Genomic DNA, 23560 nt, shown 5'->3' on the forward strand with positions numbered 1-23560 from the left:
ATTCCTGAGCTGAGGAAACCCCAGGAAAGCACCAGAACCTCCCAGGAGAGGGATGGACACAGCTTGGGAATAGCCAGGAGTGACTGTGGGCAGCCCTTCGTGCCAGGGGCAGCCCAGGGAGGGGTCAGGGAGGACGGGGAGAGCCCCTTCCAGTGCCTAAAGGGGCTCCCAGGGAGCTGGAGAGGGACTGGAGGGACATCCTGCAGGTGTCTGCCAGCCTTCACCACCAGCAAAACTGTTCTCCAAAGGAAAAGGAGAAGAGTGAAGATTCCAGATAAGGCTTGGAGTGTAAATCTCCTCTTCCCCCTAATTAACACATGACAGGGAGGGAGAGGAGTCGCTCAGAGTAAAAGTGACTGTCAGCTGGTGACGAAAGGATGAATCCACTGGGAGGGCTCCCAGGCTGGAGCCATCTGGAGCCACAAGAGGAGTTTTGGGAGTGATTCCCAACAGGAAATGTTTCTCCTCCCAGGCTGCAGGAGCTCCAGCTCTCCCACAAACCCCAAACTGCAGGTGGGAGGCCAAATTCTCTCTACAGCTCCCTGACAGGAGGGTCAGGTTGGCCATCAGGAGGAATTTCCCCCTGGAAAGGGTGTTCAGGCCTTGGCAGGGGCTGCCCAGGGAGGTGGGGGAGTGCCCAGCCCTGGAGGTGTCCAGGGCAGGCCTGGCTGTGGCACTGAGTGCTCTGGGCTGGGGCCAAGGTGGGGATGGGGCACAGGGAGGGCTCCCATGGGCTGGGAGGGCTTTTCCAACCCCTGGGATTCCACAATTTCCTTCTACTGCGACTGTTCTCTCTGATACGAGTCTTAAAATGCAAATCAATGTTTCCCTCAGCTGGTCACCTTCAGCAGTTGCAGGAATTCATTTCTTATTAAAAAGCAGCTCTGGTTTCTGCAGAAATTTGGTTTAAAAGTTTAAGAGAAGTTAATGGTTGATGCAGCAAATCATAAACTTTCCTACTTCAGGGTCTGAAAGAAACAAAATGGTTTGTCTTTTCAGCACAGTATTTTTTCACTTGTTAGTTTATAAATCCTACCCCAGAACAGCTGGAAAAATACATCAAATGAAGGAATCATTGGTAAATGAAGAGGGTGAAAAACAACTGAAATTTCATGGGGATTAACAGCCTTAACCTGTTCTTATGAGTCAGAGCTCCTCACTAAATGTCTCAATATATTATTCTCTGTGAATTTGACTCCATCTTTCTATAACTAACAAAAGTTTTTATAAATTATATTTCCACTTAATGACTGAACTCTGCTGTCTGTTGAGACCTGGGGCACTTCCCTGTGTTTGTAGGTGCAGAATTCCCATTTCTCCAGCTCAATTTCTGATTTCCAATATTCGGGACATCAGAATATTGGATTAATTCGGAGCAGTTCGTTACCTTTGAAAAACCTCCTGCAGGTGTTTGACTTTCCAGGACAATTAATGGCACTTGAATGCCCCTCAGCGGCCTGGGAGGTTCTTTGGTCCCTCAGAAATGGCCCAGCCTGCACAAACAGCAGCAAAACTAAAGTTATTTGCACACGTCACAACTTCAATTAATATAATTGGTTCCCTCCCCATCGAGGACCATTAATTTATTTTCATCTCAACTGGACAACGTTTCTTTTGCCTTGAAATTGTTTGGGTCGACCTCAGCTTTAGTTATAAAACCCCAGATACCAGAAGGGGCAGGAGAATGTAAAGAAGGTAAAATTATGTTAATATTTTACAGCAAAACTTACTGATGCTGGTTTTCAACCCCACCTCTGGTTCCCCAGAGGAAACTGAGCCCAACACGAAGCCAAGAGGCTTTTTTTTCAACTCAACAAATACCTCCTTGTTTGACCTTCCCTGGAGTGAGCCAAGCCTCATTTGCATATTAAATGAGGATAATAACAGGCATTCTGGAAGTGCTGAGCCTCCTCAGCATTTATGGTATCAATGCTCTCCCAAAACAGTCATTAAAAGTTACTTTAGCAATGTTTGTGTTATTTAAACACCAATGGTTTGGTGCTGAAAGGGGCCTGGCTGCACAAGGAAGGGAAGCCCTGGGCTAACGAGGTTTTGCTTCATTAACACTAAGCCGTGGCATCACTTGGTGCGGGCTGACAGAGGCACAGATGTATCTCCCTGGGTAAAACCACCCGGGACATCAGGGAAGTGATTCCCACTTTCCTGGATCAGGACAATCCCTCCTGCAGGTCCAGCCCCTCAGCAGCCTTTGGGAAGTGAGGGGGCACTGGGTGAGCAGCCACCCCCTCCCTCAGCTTCCCCCAGCCAGGAACACGTGCTCTCCATCCCACTGGCTTCCCCACCTTCCTAAAAACTGCTCTCCCTCCTTCCTCTGCTGCAGCCCCTGGGAGGGACCCTCAGGGAACCTGGATTTGTTCTGCAGCCCTTGCAATTTGGTGGCAGTTGACTCTGCAGATGTACAGGACAACTCATCCCATTCCACCCCTGCCATGGGCAGGGACACCTTCCACGAGCCCAACCTGGCCTTGGACACTTCCAGGGATGGGGCAGCCACAGCTTCCCTGGGCAACCTGTGCCAGGGCCTCCCCACCCTCCCAGGGAACAATTCCTTCCCAATATCCAACCTAAATCTCCCCTCTGTCAGTCTGAACCCACCCCCCCTGCCCTGTCACCCCAGTTCCTGATGAACATCCCTCTCCAGCTTCCCTGCAGCCCCTTCAGGTCCTGGAAGGGGCTCTGAGGTCTCCACACAACCTTCTCCTCTCCAGGCTGAACATTCCCAGCTCTCCCAGCCTGTCTGCACAGGGGAGGGGCTCCAGTCCCTTTATCAGCTTTGTGGCCTCCTCTGGACTTGCTCCAACAGTTCCATGTCCTTCTTATGTTGGGGGCCACCAGAGCCGGCCTCAGTATTCCAGGTGGGATCTGAGCAGAGCAGAGGGGGAGAATCTCAGCTATATAAGCACGACATAAATACCTCCTCGATGCCTCTGATACCCCAAGACACTGACTCAGAAAAGTCTTTCTAGTAATTTCACCCAGAAAAGGGGCAAAAAAACCCAGACTTTGAGCCTTGACCACATTGCTCAGACGCTGATTTAATTGATCCTATGCCTGGACATCTCAGAGGACAAATTATAGGCAGCAGAAGAACCGAAAAGAATCAATGGCAGGTCTGTCATTAATTGTGGCGGAAATGAATCAAAAGGGTCGGAAGGAGCCCTGAGCAGGTTGGACAATATTTCTTTCCTCCCCAGGTATTTGACATCACCCCATAATGTGCAGCATCCACCTCCCTTGGAGGGGCACAACCTAAAGAAATGAGCCCTGGACTCCTCAGCTGGGCCACTCGTGCAGCTGGGACTGCTCGTGCAGCCTCCACTTCCAGCCCCACTTGTCCTCTGGGGTGATTTCCCAAAAATCCCTTTGTCCTGGAAAGTTTTCAGATGAAAGAATCTCCCAGGGTGTGATCACAAGGCCCTACCTGAGGAATGTGAAAATTGGCCTAAAGGGGGAGGAAAACAATTATAGCAATTGGGCTGCTGATGTACTTCCCAAATTTGTCTCGTGACTGCCCTGCAGAACTGAGGTGACTTCCACAGGTCTAAGAAAGAATATAAAAATGCTCACAACCCCAGTGCTCCTCACACAGCTCCTCTTGGTTTACTCCTCTCAGTGAACTTGGTAAGTCCAGATCCCGTTCTCGTAAAGGTTCCTTTAACTCGGGGATAAATCCTGCACTAACAAGGGTTTTACCCTGGATGTTTTAATCTGGAGGGCATTGATGAGTGGACATGAAGGAGTGAAGCCTAGTTGGAAGTTCTGTGTTTCTTTTTTAACCTGGTGATACTTAAACCCTGAAATTTTCATTCATGGGCAGAATTGCCCATTGCACAAGGAGGAAATGGTTTTTGGTTGGAAAGATGTGGCAATAATGAATATGGGCAGGTCACATGGATTGTTTTAGTGGCTCTGGAGTCACTGGGGCAGCTCTGACCTGCAGCAATCCAGGATTTAAACCTTCATTCTGCAGCAGAGGATTTTCAGTGTCCTTGCTAGAACCGGCACCAACAAAGCCAGTGTTAAACAGAAAAGGAATAATTTATATGCCAAGATTAAAGCCTGACAAGGAGGGCTGAGACTTTAATGAACTTGCTGGGTTGTGTATAAACACTTCTGAGAACTGCTGGAAGTGCTGTGAGGGATCCAGGTCAGATTTAGGACACCTAAACATCTTATCTGGAGCTTGGGATTTACCTCAGCTGCCTGGGCTGGGAGCTTGGACATCAAACTCCCACAAACACTTCATTTCTTCTTCAGGAAGAATTTCTTCATGGAAAAGGGGGTCAGGCTTTGGCAGGGGCTGCCCAGGGAGGTGGGGGAGTGCCCACCCCTGGAGGTGTCCAGGGAAGGACTGGCCGTGGCACTGAGTGCTCTGGGCTGGGGCCAAGGTGGGGATGGGGCACAGGGGGGACTCCATGATCCTGGAGGTCTTTTCCAACCTCAAGGATTTGGGGACTCTGAACATATCTCTGCTCAATGTGGAAAATCAGAAGAGCAAACTCATAAAAACCAACCAAAAACCAAGTTACCGCAGCAAAGTGAAGCCTTTCCCACACTCGGTGCTCTGGGCTGGGTGACAGCTTGGGGCTGGGTCACAGCTTGGACTCTTGGAAGTCTTTTCCAGCCTCAGTGATCCTGTGAAACGAGAATCACACCCGAACAAAGGGATTTGCTCCATCTTTCCACCCGAACCCTCCTGGCTGCGAGCCGAGCTTAACCTCGACCTCCTGCTCTGTTTCAGGTTCTCCTCCCTCCCTCCCTGCACCCCCTCAGGATGTCCTGCTGCTGCTACTCCCCCTGTTACACCCTGTGCTGCTCCCCCCGGTACCGGAGCGTTCGCTGCTGCCGCACCTACAGCTGCTGCAGCCCCTGCACCGTCCGCACCCTGCGCTGCTGCCGCCGCAGCTACGGCTGCGGGGACTGCTGCGGGTACCGCGCCCGCAGCACCCGCTACTACTACCCCTCCTGCTGCTACTCCTACGGCTGCTGCTCCTCCTGCTGCTAAACCCCCCCTATGGCTCCCCCAGCACCCCCCAGGCCGAGGGCTGAGCCCCGACGGGACGTTCGGACACGCGCCGAGTCCCCGCCGGGGCACCCGAGGTCACGAAGGATGAGGAGCTCGGCCCTGCTCTAAAAACTCCGGGGGATTTCTGTTCTTCCTGCTCCTTCTGTCTGCTTCTCCCTGCCTTTCTCAACCCTCTTGGTAGTCTCCTGTATTTAAAGGCCCTCACAGCCCCGTCAGCGACGGGAGGGACGATCTGCAATTCCTGTGGAACTTCTTGCTCTGAAGGACCTGTGCAATATGAGATTTTGGGTCATCTGCATTTTCAATAAGTACTTCCAGTAAGGTGCTGCAGGACTGTAAAGGAGCAGGATCACAGCTGTCTTGCCTTTGATCTGGATTTACAAGCACCTGGAGGATGAACAAGGTGGCTCCAACAAGAAGGAATGTTCTCCAGTGCAGTGACTCACCTCCTGTAGCTCCTTCCAGTATCCCAAAACTATAATCTTTCTGTATCTGTGCCAACTCCTTTTCTTGCTGCAATAAAGTCTTTCTGCATTTAAAAAACCCTGGAGATCCAGTTGTTTTCTTGCCTCTGTCCCTGTTTTACGTGAATACATGTAAAGTGGTGAGTGGTGACATCCTGAAAGGACTTTCTGTCCCCAGAGCTGGCAAAGTATTTGCACCTCGAGTTCTGTGTCCTGTTCTGGGCCCCTCATGGAAAGAAAGACATTGAGGGGCTGAAACATGTCCAGCAAAGGGAATAGAGCTGGGGAAGAATCTGGAAAATCAGTCCACTGAGGTCCCAGTAAATACACTCTTCTCTTCCCTTTTACCCCTCAGAAATGCAAGAAATGCCCCAGTTTCTCCTTTTCATTTACTTAATTAAACTATTACCAGATTTAAGGTTAAACGTGCTGGTTTTACCTGGGGTGGAGTTAATACTTCAGCACAATAGGGCTGTAATGGTCTTCATAATAATGTTGCAAATATAAAAGAATTAGTCCCAGACCTGCACAGAGAATACAGAAAACTGTTCAAGTGAGCAGAATATTGTCCAATTCCTGCAAGCCAAATTCAGTGTTCTTGTTCCAGAGTTCCTGTCCAATATCAGGTCACAGGCAGTGATGGCTCATGTCCTAATCACACCACACTGGCCCAACAGCAGCACCGAAGCATCTGGAGATGAATTACTTATTTCCCACCAAGCCAAAGCCTGGAGTTGTAGGAACATGCAAATCCAGAGCCACAGTTCAAGTTTCTTGCAGCTCCAAAAGTCCCTGTTTCCAGCCTGAGGAGGACAAGCCTCCACAGGCAAGTCCTGAAGCAAACCAAGTTAATAAATTTGTCACTGTTTGCTGCTATGGATTTGAAGATATTTCAGAAATAAAGTGGAAAATAAAACCAGGAAAATGCAGGATTGATGCAGAATAAGTTTTTAATACAAGTGAAAGGCAGATGTACTTTATAAAGAGACACAGAACAGAGAGCCCACATTCCCAAAGAGGCCTTTACACCCTGCCCACCACCCGGCCAGAGCTCAGGCTTTGTACATCATTGCAAACATCAGAGCCGGTTTCCGAGGACTGGAGCACCGAGGAGAAGCAGGTTCTAGGTCAAGGGGAGACTCTGGGTGGCAGGAGCAGCAGCAGACACCGAGCAGAACGAAGAGGGATCATCGCAAGCACCTCGAGGGCAGCGCAGAGCTCTCGAAGCCGCCGCGGAGGGCGGGCGGTGCGCCCGGGGCCCTGCACACCCTCTGCTGCCGAGGTTCTCCATCAACCCCTGCGTGCCAGGCTTGGGCTGACCTTCCCCCGAGGGCCGTCCCGGCCGGGTTCAGCAGCTGTAGCAGCCCCCGTAGCCGTACCTTTGGCCGTAGCGGGAGCCGTAGGGGTAACCGTAGCGGCCCGAGTAAACACCGGGGTATCCGTAGCAGTCCCCGTAGCCGTAGAAGCCCCGGTAGCCACCGTAGCCGTAGCAGTCCCCGGAGCCGTAGAGGCCCCGGTAGCCGTAGAGGCCCCCGTAGCCGTAGCGGTCGCCGAGGCCGTAGAGGCCGCGGTAGCCGTAGAGGCCCCCGTAGCCCCGGTAGCCGCAGGGGCTCCCGCAGTCGTAGCCCCGGTAGCCACAGGGGGAGTAGCAATCGTCTTCACACTGGCCCTGGAGGAAGGTCATCTTTGTGTGCTGGAGGCAAACCTGGCAGCGGGGAGGGAAGGAGAGGCCGTGAATATTCCCGTGAATATTCCCAACGGCAGCGACAGAGCCCGGAAACTTCCTCAGGGGTCCTGCGAGGCCGAGGGCAGGAGCAATGTCGTGACCTCAGCTCCTCCTTACAGCCCATTTCTGTGGCTTATTTACCCACAGAATGCCACAAACGTGCTGGGTTGGAAGGGACCCACCAGGACCATCGAGTCCAGCTCTCAGCCCTGCACAGGACCCTCCCCAAGAACACAGAATCACAGGATCTGCCAGGTGGGAAGGGACCCACAAGGACCATCATATCCAACCTGCCTTTAAACTATCTGGTTTTCTCACTTTCTATGATTGGTGAAAACCCTGACCATGGAATCACCTGTTACAGACCAAAACCTTGCTGCTGATTCAGGATTTTTCTTAGAGAATATCTGTTAGGAGTGGACAACCCTAAATTTCTTTCAGGACATCAGCTTTGCATGGAGCTCTGCATTCCCAGCTCCATCAAGGAAGTCTTCAAGAAAGCCCAAAGTGATGTTTGGGTTCATCCCTCCAAGTGCCATTTCAGTGATTTCCACCCATTTTAATTTGCATCTAGAAGTGCTGACAGCACACACAACCACCTACGGAGCATTGACACACCTGAGAACACCTGTCCTGCCAAACAGACCTGCAGATCTCACTTAAAAGAGATTTATGGAAAAAAGCCACCGAGGGTCATGGTGGGGAAACCCATTTCTACCTCTGCTGCCCTAATAATCCCTTATCAGGGAGCCTCAGGGACCAACAGGACCTGTTTCACCCCCAGCTTTAAAACTTGAACCCACCAACTCCTGCAGCGCAGCTCAAACCTTAAAATGTAGAGGAATTCCTGGAGAGAAATCTTAAATTTCAGAGCAGCCCCAATCCCAGCAGAAATCACTCAGGCAAAATTCCCAATCCCTGTGAAGGAAGGAGGGAAAACTTACCGAGTTCACCAGGAGGAGGAAGGCAGAGGAGCTGCTGAGGAGCCCGGAGCTCCCGGCCCTTTTTATACTCCCTGCTGGCCCTCCTGGCTTATCTCAGACGCCCTGAGTATTCAAAAAGGTTGGGAGCCTTATTGGTTGGAAAACAAATTTGCCTGTACACGTCATATCTTCAATTAATATAATTTTCTTCATTGTTTGGGATTATTAGTGTGTTCCCAGCCTCCCATATGGCACACGTATTACAGGTTCCTTTCATCTGCCAATTTTCTGGGCCAGCTACATTCCTGATACCATTTTATTGTCTCCGTTGTGAAAACTGAAGTTTATTTCTGTATAATATGAAAGTCATTTCTGCCTTCTCAAGGACATTGGAGAGAGAGATTTTCAGTTAAAAAGGAAAGCTTTTCCATGTACTGGATATTTGTTTTTCACTAGAAACTGATGCAACACGACACAGGCTTTTCATTTAAAGGAAATGCAAATGTAGATGTAGGAGTTTTATATCAAACTTCAGCAGCTTGAGGAAAAACAGCCAGAACCATAAATAAATCTTAATTCCATTCCTCCAAAGTGCTCATGAATCGAAGTCATGTTGCTGCATGAGCAGAAAGAATGTTTTCAACAAAAATTATGACTCTGGCGTTGTTTGCAACACTTTAATTCACTAAAGGGCTTGACCTCAGCACAACAACGTGGAGAATTCAGGTATGAACTTGATGTGGAAATAAAGAAATCATAAAGATTAGCACTAAAAGAGCTCTAAATGCTATTTTCCAAAGAATCACGTCCATATTTTTTCCACAAAGAATCAACCACGTGTATCCAACTCCAGGAACACCAGAGTTCACGGCAGAACTCCTTGTGTGACCTTCACCTAATTCCTGGCATTAATTTGAATGGAAAATAAGCGTAATAATGAGCAAACAGGATGTTGAGGCTTCCTCAGAATTTTGAATACCAAAGCACTTCATAAACAGTCATTAATGTTTTCAATTTGCAAAGTGTTGCAGGATTTAAATATTAATAGTTTGTCACTGAAAGACACCTCCAGATTTAATAACACGGTCACTTCCAAGACACTTCAAGGTCTCTTGTTTCCAAGCCCCATTAAGGTGCTGCTTTTGTTGTATGAAAGTCAAAAACCTCCATAAAAATGTTCTAAAATAGGAAGGGATATTTGGGAATGTTCACAGGGCAGTTGGAAAACATCTTTGACGCTGCTGTTGTAGAACCCAAGACCAAAATCCAACAGAGCTGCTGGGAAGGGACACCCCCCAGGGTCACCGGGAAGCAGGCAGAGGTCAGGATGATGCTGGGAAGCTCCAGCCCTCCTCGGCACACCAAAGCCGAGCCCGTGCCTTTGGTCCCCAACTTGTTGCACCACAGGATGCCAAAGCCAAGCCAACAGAGCAGCCACGAGGCGATTGCGCAACAGGCAATGGTCTAAACGTCTCCCCAAATTATTGCCAGCCCTCCAACCACAGGGAACTGCCTGCAATTTTCCCAGAGATTCTCCTCGTTTCGAGATTAAAGAAATTCTGGAGGTGTTACGCACGTGTCGCGACGCCGAGCTCGGGAAATATGAAAATCGGTGACTCCGCCGACGTCAACTGGAGGGACAAAGGGTCTGATGAGATATCCTGGACAACTCTGGAGCTCGGGAGGGTATAAATACGGACCTCCGAGCCCGGAAATGTATTCACTCCTCTCAGCCACTCAACTGCTCCCCTCGGTGAACCGGGTAAGTCCATCCTGACTCTGCTCTCGTGTCTCTGTGTTTGTCCAAATATCTGTGTGTGCTTGGATATATATAAAAATATATATATTTATAATTAAATTTGTATCTATAAAAGGTACTGGCGTGTCCATTTATATGTGACATATGTAATGTGTGTCTGTGTACAGGTACAGACCTTCTGTAAGCAATTTCTTGTCATTTTGGAGCAAATTCCAAACACAAAATTTCCTGCAATTGCAGGGAATTCCTTCACTCAAACTTTTTTGCTCTTCTTTCCTGGGCTTACTGAATATTTAGGCTTTAAAGTGCTGAAAACTTGAAGTTTTCTACCATAATTTTGAAGCCAAAAGTGATTTCCAATTCTGGATTATATTTGTGTATTTTTCTTTAGTTCATTAAAACTCCTCTGAATTCCGGAGTGGGAAAGTTCAGTTCTCGGTTGGCAAAAACCTTCTTTTCCATGTTCAGTCAGCGATTTCCAAAAGCTGAGGGGGGAACAAATTAGAGAAGTTGTTTGGGATTCGGGAGATTAGAAAAATAAATGAGGTAATTAGGAGGATGAACACAGGAGGGAAGGAGTTGCATCTCCTTCCAGCCTTTCCTCCTGCCGTCAGCAGCCCATAAACCTGATTTCTGGGTGTGTTCCAGGCTCACCAGCATCAACAAACGATGACCTTCTACAGGGACTTCTGCGACGACGGGTGTTACTCCCAGTTTGGGTACGACGACCTCTACGGCTTCAGATTTGGGAGGCCCTTCAGCTACTCCTGGGACCAGTTCCGATATGGGAGCCCCTACGGCTACAGAGGCTTTGGGAGCCTGTTTGGGAACAGGGGCTTCCTTGGCTACGGGGGCTATTACGGGTACGGGGACCTGTCCGGGTTGGGGTACGGATACGGGAGTGGGTACGGATACCCCTTCTCTCGTTTCGGGGGCAGGTTCTTCTGAAGCAGGAACAGCAACCAAGGACTGAAATGCAGGACACGGACTCACGGCTGATTTCTGGGGCTGAGAACGCCCAGTGCCCACCCCCTGGCTGAGTTCAGGGGGACACGTGGGTGCCAGGCTGCCTGAAACTACTCCCTGTGTAACTACTCCCTGTGTAACCACTCCATGTGTAACCCTCTCTAACCTCTCCTGTTTCTTCAGCTGTAGCTCCAAAGGGCAACTTGAATTGCAGCAAGAGCTGAGGCACCTTCAGAGCATGTTGGGGGAGTAGAGCAAGGCCTTGGGTGTGAGTAAAGTGCCTTTCAGTTTTAAGTCACAACCCCTTGGTATTGTCATAGTAGTAGGAGTTCCTGCAACCACTTTGCTCAGCCTTTAACTTCACTCAAGATGACATCTAGTAGAGAAGCTCCTGTTCCATGTCCGTGCTGTGCCTCATCTGGCAGTGAACGTGACTTCCAAGCAACTCTGTGAGCAAGAAACTTGTTCTGTGCTGTCAAACTCCACCATTCCCACCAGGAAAAGCATCACCCACCATCAGAAACTCTCTGCTTGCTGAAGACCCTTTTGTATCTCTGCAAACTTGTTCTTTCTGTAACTCACTGTTTCTCATTTTCATTAAAATTACTCTGTTTAGCTGCATCAGGTGTCTGGTCTTCTCTTGTCTGGGCTCACACACCACTTAAAAAGGACCACCAGCCACTCCAAAGAGCCATAGAACAGGAGGGAAGTCTAGACTCCAGATGTTGGAGACAATCACTACATCTCCACCTGGATTGCTCCTGCCCTGACTCATTTCCCCAGGTAGGAGGAAGTTCTGCCTCAGCTATCCTGTGACCTTGGGCTTGCCCAAGTTCTGCTCCAAAAAGAGGCACCAGCTGACTGACTGTACCCCCAAACACAGACTCCTGGAGCAAAGCTGGGGGTTGTGTCTGAGCAAGAGATCTCAAAAAGCAAGAGACTGAGGGGAAGTCTCGTGGTCTGCCAGGGCAGGAGAGCGGTGACACTCAAGGTCAAAGACACCTGAAAGAAAAGACCAAAGGCAACCAAGCCACGACCATCTGCTGGAGGGATCATCTCCTTTGCAAACTGAACAGCCAGGTTCTTCAGGGAGTTCCTGCCAGCCTTTAGCATGTCACCCTAGGAGACTGAGGAGTCTTGATTTAGATTTAGAACACCAAAGATTATAATCTGGCGCAGAACAAGGTGGTTCAACAGGCAGAGCCCAGACAGGGCTGCTTGGATCCCCTGCAAGCCCAGCTACACATCAAAGGCATCACCAGGAGTCACAAATCGTGATGCAGAAGTGACTGTGAGGGGCCACCTCTGGGCTGACTTCCAGGAGATACCCATGGCTACCCCTTCTCTTCCCACGTGGCCTCCTGCAGAAGCACTTCTGCATTCCAGAGCAAAGGGGAGGAAAGGGTCAAGAAAAGAACTAAGGGAGGAGATTGGAGAAGCACTTTAACAGGGCAGAAAACCAGGGACAGTCAGCAGAACAGTCCCCAAGCAGTAAATGCTGTTCCTCCAGTCCAACATCCATGTCACTGATTTCCCTTAAATTCTTTGCCCTTGAACTGGACGGCAGCAGAGGATGAGCCCCCACAGCTCCATTTCCCTGTCTGAGACACAGGTCTGGTCTGCTGCCTCAGAAACCACCTCCTGGTGTCCTAATTTGAGCAAGACAGACCCAGATCAGGGCGCCCCAGGAAGAGGGTCAGCGTAGGAACCTCCACCCAAAGCTGCCAGCAGGGCACGTCCGCAGGAAATCAGAGCAACCCTTTGAAACTGCAGAGCTATTAAGAGATGCTCAGTAATCCTTCTGCTGGCTGCTGTCAGCACCAAAATGGGCTGGGTTCCCCAGGGAAAACATTAGGAAATGGTGGAGTCTCCCAACACTATAAATCCAGCTTATCTCCCTGGGGCCCACAGGGCTTTTCCCACCGGCACCTGCGGAAGGGCCTCGGCAGCGACGCACAGGAACAGAACAGGAACAGAACCCGGAAAGCCAAAGGTTTGGGTGGAATTCTCAGCCCGCCCCGGGGTCCTCTGGCCCCAGTTTAACCTCAGTCCCTGTCCACGTTTGCCAACCCAGCATTATTTATGGTGGTTCTTCCTCTCCAATGTCCCCCCCGGCCCATTCGCTTCCGACAGCGGGAGCAGCCCCCACCCAGAGCCCGGGGAACACGACCCACAGGTGGTGATTTCCTGGCAGCCCCAGCCTTCCCAGACCTTTCACCTGCCTTCACCTCCCTCCACCACGCTGACCTGGAGCCACCCGGGTGCCACCTCACGTCCCTTTTTGCTTTGAAGATGTCACAGCTCTGGCTGTGGCTCCCCCTCCGTGCTGGGGGTGTCCCGAGGCACCTCCCTGCACCCTCCCAGCCAAGCAAGCTCAGCCCCCCAGGGATCCAGGGAACATCCAGGATCTCCTCCTCTGCTGCAGGTCAGGCTTATGGGAACGTTGGAGCCTACACAGGGAGGAAAAGCAATTTTTCACCCCAGATGCCCTCATAGGGTGTTCTGCCTTTAACTGGGGCTGCATCCCTTTATTATCCATTCATTCAAGCACATCAGGCTGGTTCAGGGAGTCCCATGTCTTTGTGGAATTCCAGCCCAGACCACTTCCAGGGCCCCCCAAGCATCAGCCAACAGCACCAATGCTCATCTCCCGTGGATCTGTCCCAATATCTCAGGAAGCTTTGAGTTCCCCCCCATGTTCCAGTGGTGCCTGAAGAGCATTTTCCTGGGTTTATGTCATAGAATCATGGAATGGTTTCAGTTGGAAGGGACCTCAAAGGCCAACTCATTCCAACCCTCTGCCATGGGCAGGGACACCTTCCACGAGCCCAGACTGCTCCAGCCTGGCCTTGGACACTCCCAGGGATGGGGCAGCCACAGCTTCTCTGGGCAACCTGTGCCAGGGCCTCCCCACCCTCCCAGGGAACAATTCCTTCCCAATATCCAGCCTAAATTTCCCCTCTGTCAGTCTGAACCCACTCCCTTGTCCTGTCATCCACTTCCCCATGAACATTTCCTCTCTGACTTCCTCGTAGGCCCCTTTCATGAAGAGACTAAATCTGGAATTCTTTCGTGTCCCCAGGCTGAAGAAAAGGTGGATGATTAGAGGAACTTTGTTCCTGGCTGAGATATTATCATAACAGAGGCAGCTGCCTCATTTAACTAACAGAAAACCACCTCTGTAATTTCCTGTGCACCAGTCCCAGCAGGATGTATTTACTGCACTGTGGGAAATTTAAATGCACCTTGGGAACAACCCACACAGGTGATGCCTCGGGACCTGCCTCCAGCACAGAGATTCACTGCAAGACTGAGAATCCCTTTTAAAGGCTAAGCCTGTCCTAAATGAGAAATTGGGCCCCTGACTAGTGCCCAAACTGGGCTAATTTTTCAAATTATTTCTCAAAAGAAAAATAAACCTTTAAGGAGAAGGGAAAGTGGGACATGATACAGGAAAAAAATGGCCTTGTTGGAAGCAACGAGAGAAACAAGATTTTCAAAATTCAACATATTTAAATAAACATTGTTAACCCATAATTACTGTTAACCCTGATAATTAGGTTCCATAATGAACCTAACAGACATCAGCAAATGCTTCTATCTTAAAAAGACATTAAATCTGCTTAGTAAGATACTTGATATCTTCAGTCCTCAGGGCAGTTCACATGAGTAGTTTTTATGGCAATAAAAAAAAGAGTATCATAAACAGTTCCCAAAAAAAAACACATTGGCAAATTTTCCTCATTTTACTGAATTTGCTGCTTTGTGGTAACTGAAGATCTCAAAATATTCCACAAGAAGTGCAACTGGAGCAGCCTCAGCAAACTGTAGCTCATTCCCAAATGCACCATTAGCATGACAAGAAAGGTCCCTTCCTCTGGCTTTGGAGGTTTGGGGGATTTCTCCTGTGCAGGGAAGGGTTTCTGTGGCTGGGGAGAATCTGGTTTAATCACCTCCTCCAGAACTCACCACCAGCCAATTACACACCATTACAGTGCCTGGCCAGCTTTGTTTTCCTTCCACAGGAGGACAATAATTCTGCACAGAGTGACTGCTCTGAAACAATCCCACATTCTCAGCTCACCCTGCAATGCTTAATTACCCCGGTTCTATTATTAACAGACCACATAACATTTCAAACACAGCACAGCATGGAAAGCTTGGGAAACCTTTATTATCAACAGATTCCTGAGGAAAGTGATAATTCCTGCAGTGAACATCACCACCCATTTCTGCACACCCCGTTTCTATTGTTGCCCTTCCCTTTAAAAAAGACACAGAGGGGCTGGAGCGGGACCAGGCAAAGGGAACAGAGCTGGGGAAGGGGCTGGAGAACTCCTGAGGGAGCTGGGGGGGGCTCAGCCTGGAGAAAAGGAGGCTCAGGGGGGACCTTCTGGCTCTGGAATTCCCTGACAGGAGGGGGGAGCCGGGGGGGGGGTTGTCGGGCTCTGCTCCCAGGGAACAAGGGACAGGATGATTGTTGTAAAACACTGAGCAGAGCAGTAAAGCCAGAAATTTAATTTTTACCCTCAAAAATAGCTGCTCTCACATAACATTTGGCTGCAGGCCCTTTTTGGTAATGCCAACCCTGCCCATCCATCTGCTCCCTTGTGTCACTGCCTGGCTGGGGAGGCTGAGCCTGAGGACACCGAGGAACAGGGGCCAGAAAAGCCAACACTGAGCAAAAAGCTCCTCAGAGCTGAGCAGGACCAGAAATGTGGGAAGGGAAGGGACACCCACAGCCCAGAGCTGCTGTGCCAAGGAGATGCACAGACAACCCACTGCCAAATCCCTCGGGAATATCATTATCCTGCTAGGATCAGGCTGGTGCAGCAGGACAAAGGCACCTGGGCGAGGAGGAGAGGAGGGAACACACACACAGAGGCCAACAACGTGTTGCAATGTCATGTTTAATGAGGAAGAAGCAGCTGATACAGAGGCAGGATTACAAAGTCCAGGTCACAGATTGCCCCCAGCCCGTGGTTTGGTGCAGGATGACTCCTGGAGTGGCTGATGGGGAGCCCTGAGCACCCAGTACAGACACAGGGCACGGGCTGCTTGACACCACAACCCCTTTTATCCACCAGGAGCCAGAGAAAGAGTCTACAGAGGGATCCAAAGAGGATCTCGTAGCAGATCCCTTTATGTTGTCACAATCACAGAAGCACAGGGTGGTTTGGGTTAAAGACCATCTCATTCCACCCCAGCTGGGGTTAAAAGGGACCTTAAAAATCATCCCATTCCACCCCAATGCCAAGGGCAGGGACACCTTCCATTAGACCAGGCTGCTCAGAGCTCCATCCAGCCTGCCCTTGAACACTTCCAGGGATGGGGAACCCATGGAATAACCTGTGCCAGGGTCTCACCACCCTCCCAGAGAAGAATTTTTTTGTTATATCTAATCTAAACCTATTCAAAGCCAGAAAGATCCATACAAGCCCCCAAGGAATTAGCAACACAGTCCACAGCATCAAGAACAGAGCACTTGGAAAGACAGGAAGGATTAGGAAAAAGGAAATCAGGCAGGGCAATCTGAGAAGGACATAAATGGATTTCTGGGGTGTTCACAACACCTACAGATGCTTTCCGTGCCCCCCAAACCCTCAGCGCTCCCGGAACACTGTGCCCTGGGGCTCAGCCACGTCTCTGCACCCCGCTGGGCTCCTCCTCTCAGCAGAGACCCTCGGTGGGTTTAGCAGGGCCTGCAGCTCCCCACGGGGTACCCCCGACCCCAGCGGGCCCCGCTGTAGACGTGGGAAGCGCCGGGGGTGCGGGCGGCCCCGAACCCAGACCCAACCCCAACCCCAACCTCGGGGGCTCCCGCGGATCCCACCACGCTCTGCTGGGGGAACGTGCTCAGGATGGGCCCGGGGAAGGTGACCACTGAGGCCGGGGGCTGGATCACCACCGTGGAGTCGGGGCACTGCCGCACACACGGCTCGTTGCAGCTCTCGGCCACGGGCTGGGGCACGGCCACCCCGCAGGGCGAGGGAGAGCCCTCGGTGCAGGGGCTCCGGGACAGCACCATCGTCAGGGAGGGAGGATCTCAGGGGATCTGAGGAAGAGCAGGGACACAGGACATCAGTTCTTATCAGCTGCGCCCTCAAACGTGGTGAGGAGAGGCTGCAAAGAGGCTCGAGGGAAAGGCAGAGCTCTCATAGCTCATCACCCAGAAAAAAAACCTATAAATCTCGTGTTGAACCAAAAAAAACCCTATAAATCTCGTGTTGAACCCCCAAAACCCCTATAAATCTCGTGCTGAACCCCCAAAAAACCTATAAATCTCATGTTGAACCCAAAAGAAACCTATAAACCTTGTGTTGAACAGATCTGGAAAAAGCCTTTGTGAAATGTTGATTCCAGAATCATGGAATATTGTGAGTTGGGAGGGACCCACAAGAATCATCAAGTCCAAATCTTGGATCTCACCCAGATTTGCATTTACCAAAGCCAGTAGCTGAACACTAATTTATCCATTTACAGAATCATTAAGGTTGGAAAAGACCTCTAAGGCCATCAAGTCCAACATTTGACCCATCACCACATTATCAACTAGACCAGAGCACTAAATACCACGTCCAAGAAACCTTCAGACTGATCCCAGAACATTTGCACAAGACTCTGCCTTAAAACTACGCTCAGGCTTTGTCAGGAGAGGAATTCAGGTGTCACTTACCTACAGCACAAGAGAAGAGCAGAGAAATGATCTGCCGAGATCTGCTGGGGAGCCCTTTTATACTCGCCCTCAGAGTGCCCAGGGCATGAATCACCACGGGCAGAACATCCTGATCAATCTCTGAGCACGTTTCTCTGGAGATCCAGCTTTGTTAATGGATGTCAATTGGTGTAAATAAATCACTCTTTGTAATTATCAGTCTGTCCCTGCGTGACCTGTCCTTTACTGCCTTCCTGGCCCTGCTATTTCCCAGCTTTATGTGGAGGGGACACTGCACGTCGTGCTCACGTGGTTCATCCCTGATGTGTTCCCTGAATGGACTCGTTCCTGGGCAGGTGACAATGAGCCTTTTTCCTGGGTGAGAACACACTCAGCTCAGCCCAGGAGGAGCTGAAACAGTGAGGGATAAACTGTGCTCTGGGTTCTGTGTGAAATCAGATTAATCCAAAGCCTGGTCAGAGCTCTGGCACGGTGCAGAACTCCTGCACTGACAGAGCTGCAGCCCCGGATAAGTCAGGGCAGCTCTCCCAGTTCGACGCCGAGCACACGATTCTCTAACACGTTTTACCCATAAAAAAGGAAAGAAGGGCAAGAGCACATTTTATATGGAATTAAATGCCCTGCATTCGTGAAGCTGTAAATCATGGCTGGATTAGGGGGATGGCAAAAAGGCCATAAACAGGGTGTGGCTGAGGCAAGACCTTGTCAGGCATTTTTGCCAGTGAGTCGCTTCTCCAATTAAAAGGGCACCAAAAGCCACTGTAACAGCAACTCTGTGGAACAACAAGTGGAAGCTGCATTCTGGAAGCCCAGCTGCTGATGGAATGCAGCTGCTGGTGTGGGGTTATCATCCTGTTAAGCATCAGCCAGAGCTGCTCTGACACCCAACTGAGTCAGCAACCGATGCCAAGGATGGCAAAGGTGACTCCAGAGGTCCCTTCCAACCCCAGCTGCTCTGGGATTCTGGGATATCTCACCAGACTGGCAGCAGAATGACTCTGAGGGCAGGACTGGACCCCCTGGCACTGTTGCTGCTGTGCAGCTGAAACCTCAGCCCAGATTTCCACAGCAATGGGAAAACATGGGATGTTCTGCCAGTTTAACTGCACACCGAGGTTTATCTTCACCCTGTCACAATGTCTGGGGATGACAGAAGAGATCTGCAGCTCCTTTGGAAAACTGGCTCTGCATTTTCTACCGTGGAATCATGGAATGGTTTGGGTTGGAAGGGACTTTCGAGACCATCCAGTCCCACCCCCTGCCATGGGCAGGGACACCTTCCACTAGCCCAGGTTGCTCCAAGTCCTGTCCAACCTGGTCTTGGACACTTCCAGCCACAACTAATAACTGAAGATAACCACGCGTTGAATAAGAATTTCAACATGTGCTGAGATTCAGCTTAGACTGGGTAGTGATTTATCCCCAAAGTAATTCCCCAAACACATGGGAATTAAACACCTCATTACCAGTTTTAGCCAGCTGAAGATAAAACTAAATGTTAAATCCTATATTAGAGATTTATTAATAATTCAAAGCCAAGGTCTTTCCTCCAGTGTGAGAGGAATCCCCACTGCTGGGATTTGTTTTCTGCGGAAAACTGCTCAGGGTTCACGTCACTGCAGGGTGGATTTATCTGAACATGGAGATTAACACTGACAACAATCACACCAAGGCTTTCTGAAAGCATTTCCAGAGCACATCAGAACAGCTCGTTAGTGCTCCACAAACCGGGGCTGGCACGTGGATGGTTTTTAAGAGGGTGTTACGACTCCAATCAGGGACGGGGAGGAGACAAAAGTGATGAGTCGGGGGTGAATGGGAGCCAGGACTCAGCAGCTCGGGAGGGAAGACAACAGAACTGGGCCTGTGTCAGCTCCACTCCCCAGGTAAAACAAGCTGAAGAATCAAAGCCCAGCACCCTGAAAACTGACGATGCAAAACACAAAAACCATCCATCAAGACAAAACCTTAAAGGACCAAGCGAGAGCTCAACACGGGAGGAGGGAGCTCTCTGAAGACATTATTTGGGCAAACTGTTCCATAAAACAGGCAGGTACCAGTGATCCAATGCATCCCAAAAAAATAGAATCACCAAATTCCAGAATTATTTAGATCGGAAAAGACCTCCAGGATCATCGAGTCCAACCTCTGCCCCAGGGCAGGGGGGCTGGAATGAGATGATCTTCAATGTCCTTCCCAACCCAAACCATTCCATGAGAACTCCATTCCCCCTCAGAACACACAAACCTGTAGTACATTCACTAGGGAGGTAAAGCACTGCCTGCACCAGGACTTTTTCTAAGGAGAGCTGGGAAGGGGGAAAAAGAATAAACAGAGTGACAGGATCTGTGTGAGGGCCTGTTCTCACCTCACAGCTCAGCTTTGCGCTGCTGCTGAATTGAGACAGCTCAGCTTTGACAAATGAAGACACCTGAGCTTTGATAAATGACACTCCTGACAGAGCTGGGATTGCACAGACAGCTGTTTACACCTGTCTATAAAACAAGAGTAGCACTGACGGGTTATTAAATAGCACCTTCCCAACAGGACCTCTTCAAACTGCTCCCAAATGCTCATTAATGTTTTACATGAGCCAAGCTGGCCGAGCTCAGCCCCGGGATGAGCAATGCCAGCACTCAGCCAATTTACAGGCTGCGTCTCAGGACATCAAAGGCTCTTAATTACATCACAGTCTCTCTGCTGATGGACGAGGACAAGGCACAGGGACAGGGAGCAGCAGCACAGCCCCAGCTGAGCTCGGGGAGCCAGGCAGGAGCTCTGGGGATGGTCCTAGGGCGGGATAATGGGAGCACTGGAAAGCTCTCCCTGCTTTGGGGTCGCTGGGATGGAACATTTTGCAAGGGCAGTGGTGGCTCCGTCCCTCCCTTTGCAAAGCCACGTTCCCCAACGTCCCAGCTCCTCATCTGCAGGAAAAATGGAGTGAGAAGCTGCATCTCCCACTCCTGCTGCTGCCTCTGGACTGTCAGGCTGCAAAAAGCAGCTTTGAGAGGGATCCATTTCTTGGTGGAACTAATGAGGTCAATGGAATAAAAGGCGGCTTTTCCGTCTCCCATAAAGGTTTAAAATGAAACCAACCCTGGGGTGTGAGGTGTTTTCCATGGGATTTAGGGATAACAAAGTATTAACGAGCACAAATGAGTAAAATAATTACAGCTGGTGAAAAAGTGGCATAGGAACAAATTCCCCCCAGTAGCTAATTAGGATCTGATCCACAGTGGCTCAGGTTTTCCGTGGTCTGAAGGACTATAAAAACACCATATAAAACCACCCTTTTCCAAGCTTTCAATCCAGTTCCTACTCTCCACTGCGAGCTCGGTAAGTTATTTGCCTCCTTCTATTTCTAACTGGGAAAATAACATTTTGTTGGCACTTTGAACTGGAAACTGGACCCTGCAGAAATATCTGACACTGGGAATTAAGAGGGATGGTTTTTTAAAGGTTCTTGGGTTTGTGGTTTGTTTGGGATTGGTTTCTCTAAAGGCAGAGGCAGATACAGGTTTTTAAAGCTGAGCCTGAGATTTACAGAACCTCACCCAATTTGGGATGTGGATTCCACTCTGATCTGGCCTTCAAGTCCCCATATCTTTAATTTGCTTTGTTAAAACTGAATTCTACATTTCTCCAATAATAGAGACCACTTATTTTAGTGGTTCAAGTGACTGTTTGTGTTGGCAGCTGAACTTCACAATCCAGATCAGAGACTGGGGTGGATTACTGATAATTTTTATCTGGAAAAGGCTTCTGCCTGTCTGAGACCCCTTTTTGTGCACTTTTTGGGGGATTCTTCCTTGGATGAGTTACTATTGCCTCCCTCTTACAGCAAGAGCCAGGTTTGGATCAGCCTTTGACAGGCTGGGAGAGCTGGGAATGTTCAGCCTGGAGAGCAGAAGGTTGTGTGGAGACCTCAGAGCCCCTTCCAGGACCTGAAGGGGCTGCAGGGAAGCTGGAGAGGGATGTTCATCAGGAACTGGGGTGACAGGACAAGGGGCTGGGTTCAGACTGACAGAGGGGAAATTCAGGTTGGATATTGGGAAGGAATTGTCCCCTGTGAGGGTGGGGAGGCCCTGGCACAGGTTGCCCAGGGAAGCTGTGGCTGCCCCATCCCTGGAAGTGTCCAAGGGCGGGTTGGAGCAACCTGGGCTTGTTGAAGGTGTCCCTGCCCATGGCAGGGGTGGAATGGGATGAGTTGTCCTGTACATCTGCAGAGTCAACTGCCACCAAATTGCAAGGTGCAGATGCCCCAGAGCCATGTGCTGGTGCTGAGGAAGCTGATCTGCAGGCAGATTTTAAACTGTTATTAGGAAATCCAAGGTCTCAGCACTTCCCTGTGCTCAATCACATCCTTGGAACGGACTCCTTGGGTCCTCCACGTGTGGCAGAGAGAGCTGGGATGTCCCACAGCAGGGCAGGGATTGCCCCTCTGTGCTGGGCACTGGGGAGGGCACCTCGAGTGCTGTGTTCAGGTCTGGGCCCCTCAATTCCCATCACATGATTTGCAGGGAATTCCTTCACTTTTCTCCCCTACTTGGCCCTTTTAGGTTCATTTTTCCCCCAGAACTGTGTCTTATTCCAAGTCTCAATGCAACCAGCAGTTCCACACCCCAGACCTGCAGGGAGTTCCCTCACCCCTCTCCCCTGATTTGTTTTCCAGGCCCATTCCCCCCTGGAACGATGTCCTACTACAGGTACCAGTACAAGCAGCAGCGTTACATCCCGCCTGGAATGAAGTGCCCCCCGCCCGTGTTCCCCCAGCAGTGCCACCCCCCCGGGGTGGTGAAGTGTGTGCAGTGCCCGGGGTGTGCCCCCACGGCTGCCAAGGTGTGCAGCGTGAGGAAGACCCTGCAGAGCCCTCGCTGCTCCTCGGGCTGTGTGGAGACACACGTGGTGGAAGGTCACTCCTGCTCCTCCTCCTCCTGCTGCTGCAGCCCCAGGAGCCTCAACCCCTGCACTGTGACCTTCCCTCAGCCCCAGGGGACGGGCAGGGAGCAGCTCTGCCTGTCCCAGTGTGGGCAGGTGGGCGTGAAGAGGTGCCCTCACGTGTGTGCCCCCACTCCTCAGGTGTGTGTCCCAGCCCCTCGAGTGTGTGCCCCCACTCCTCAGGTGTGTGTCCCAGCCCCTCGAGTGTGTGCCCCCACTCCTCAGGTGTGTGTCCCAGCCCCTCGAGTGTGTGCCCCCACTCCTCAGGTGTGTGTCCCAGCTCCCAAGGTGTGTGCCCCCACTCCTCAGGTGTGTGTCCCAGCCCCTCAGGTGTGCACCCCAGCTCCCCTGTGCCAACACAGCTCCTACCCTTACTCGTACCAGTGGTCCAACAGCTACCAGTACAACTGTGGGCAGCAATAAACCCCTGGGAGGTGCCCACAGGACACCCAGGGGGTGAAGAGCCAGACTCACCCTCGCCAGCTCTCGGGAGCACGACTCTTCTCCTGGAACCACCAGAGCTCTGGGGCATCCTGACACCTCTAGAACCCAGCCCTTAGTGAATCCTGTCTGTGTTATGCTCTGTATTAGGTTTAGAGGTCTCATCTCTTCCTATCTTCAGTCTCTTGCCCACCCCGGGCCAGGTCTCAGCTGCAGGAGGACAGTTCTGTCCGTGCTGTGTAAAGGAGGTGTGAGTTTTACCAGGGCACAGTCACTCACACAGATGATGTTACACCAAAGCAGCCCCAGTGCCAACAAAAAACGGGGCCTTTCCTGCTCGTCCTGCTAACAATAAACATTTCTTTCTGCTCTTGACTTTGCACCAGAGGAAAATTTGTGAAGAAAATGGGGGTTTTTTGCCCAGGGAGGAGGGGGAGTCCCCACCCCTGGAGGTGTCCAAGGAAGGACTGGCAGTGGCACTGAGTGCTCTGGGCTGGGAACAAGGTGGGGATGGGGCACAGGGGGGACTCAATGATCCTGGAGGGCTTTTCCAACCTCAGTGACTCTGTTATTTAAATCCTGCTCTTTGTTTTCTACACCATCAACAGAAATAAGACAAC

At 50.7% G+C, this 23560-nt stretch overlaps 3 protein-coding genes across 3 annotated transcripts; 2 read left to right on the forward strand and 1 right to left on the reverse strand.

The window, feature by feature from the left end:
- Positions 1-6519: 6519 nt before the first annotated feature.
- On the reverse strand, positions 6520-16913 carry LOC108509237 (claw keratin-like). The gene is made up of 2 exons (XM_017838580.1): positions 16661-16913; positions 6520-7116 (listed from the first exon to the last, which is right to left on the reverse strand). Exons 1-2 carry the CDS (start codon positions 16911-16913, stop codon positions 6860-6862), a joined length of 510 nt encoding a protein of 169 aa, XP_017694069.1. The 3' UTR covers positions 6520-6859.
- LOC108509246 (keratin-associated protein 19-2-like) lies at positions 9452-11123 on the forward strand. The gene is made up of 2 exons (XM_017838591.1): positions 9452-9922; positions 10568-11123. The coding sequence occupies exons 1-2, from the start codon at positions 9812-9814 to the stop codon at positions 10865-10867; spliced, it is 411 nt and encodes a 136-aa protein (XP_017694080.1). The 5' UTR covers positions 9452-9811; the 3' UTR covers positions 10868-11123.
- A 5340-nt stretch (positions 16914-22253) lies between the features above and the next one.
- Positions 22254-22922, forward strand: LOC108509238 (small proline-rich protein 2B-like). The gene is made up of 2 exons (XM_017838581.1): positions 22254-22640; positions 22830-22922. Exons 1-2 carry the CDS (start codon positions 22254-22256, stop codon positions 22920-22922), a joined length of 480 nt encoding a protein of 159 aa, XP_017694070.1.
- The last annotated feature ends 638 nt before the right edge of the window (positions 22923-23560 follow it).

Source organism: Lepidothrix coronata, unplaced genomic scaffold, assembly GCF_001604755.1.
Source record: "Lepidothrix coronata isolate B3197 unplaced genomic scaffold, Lepidothrix_coronata-1.0 Scaffold349, whole genome shotgun sequence".
In the NCBI taxonomy this organism is placed as follows: domain Eukaryota; kingdom Metazoa; phylum Chordata; class Aves; order Passeriformes; family Pipridae; genus Lepidothrix; species Lepidothrix coronata.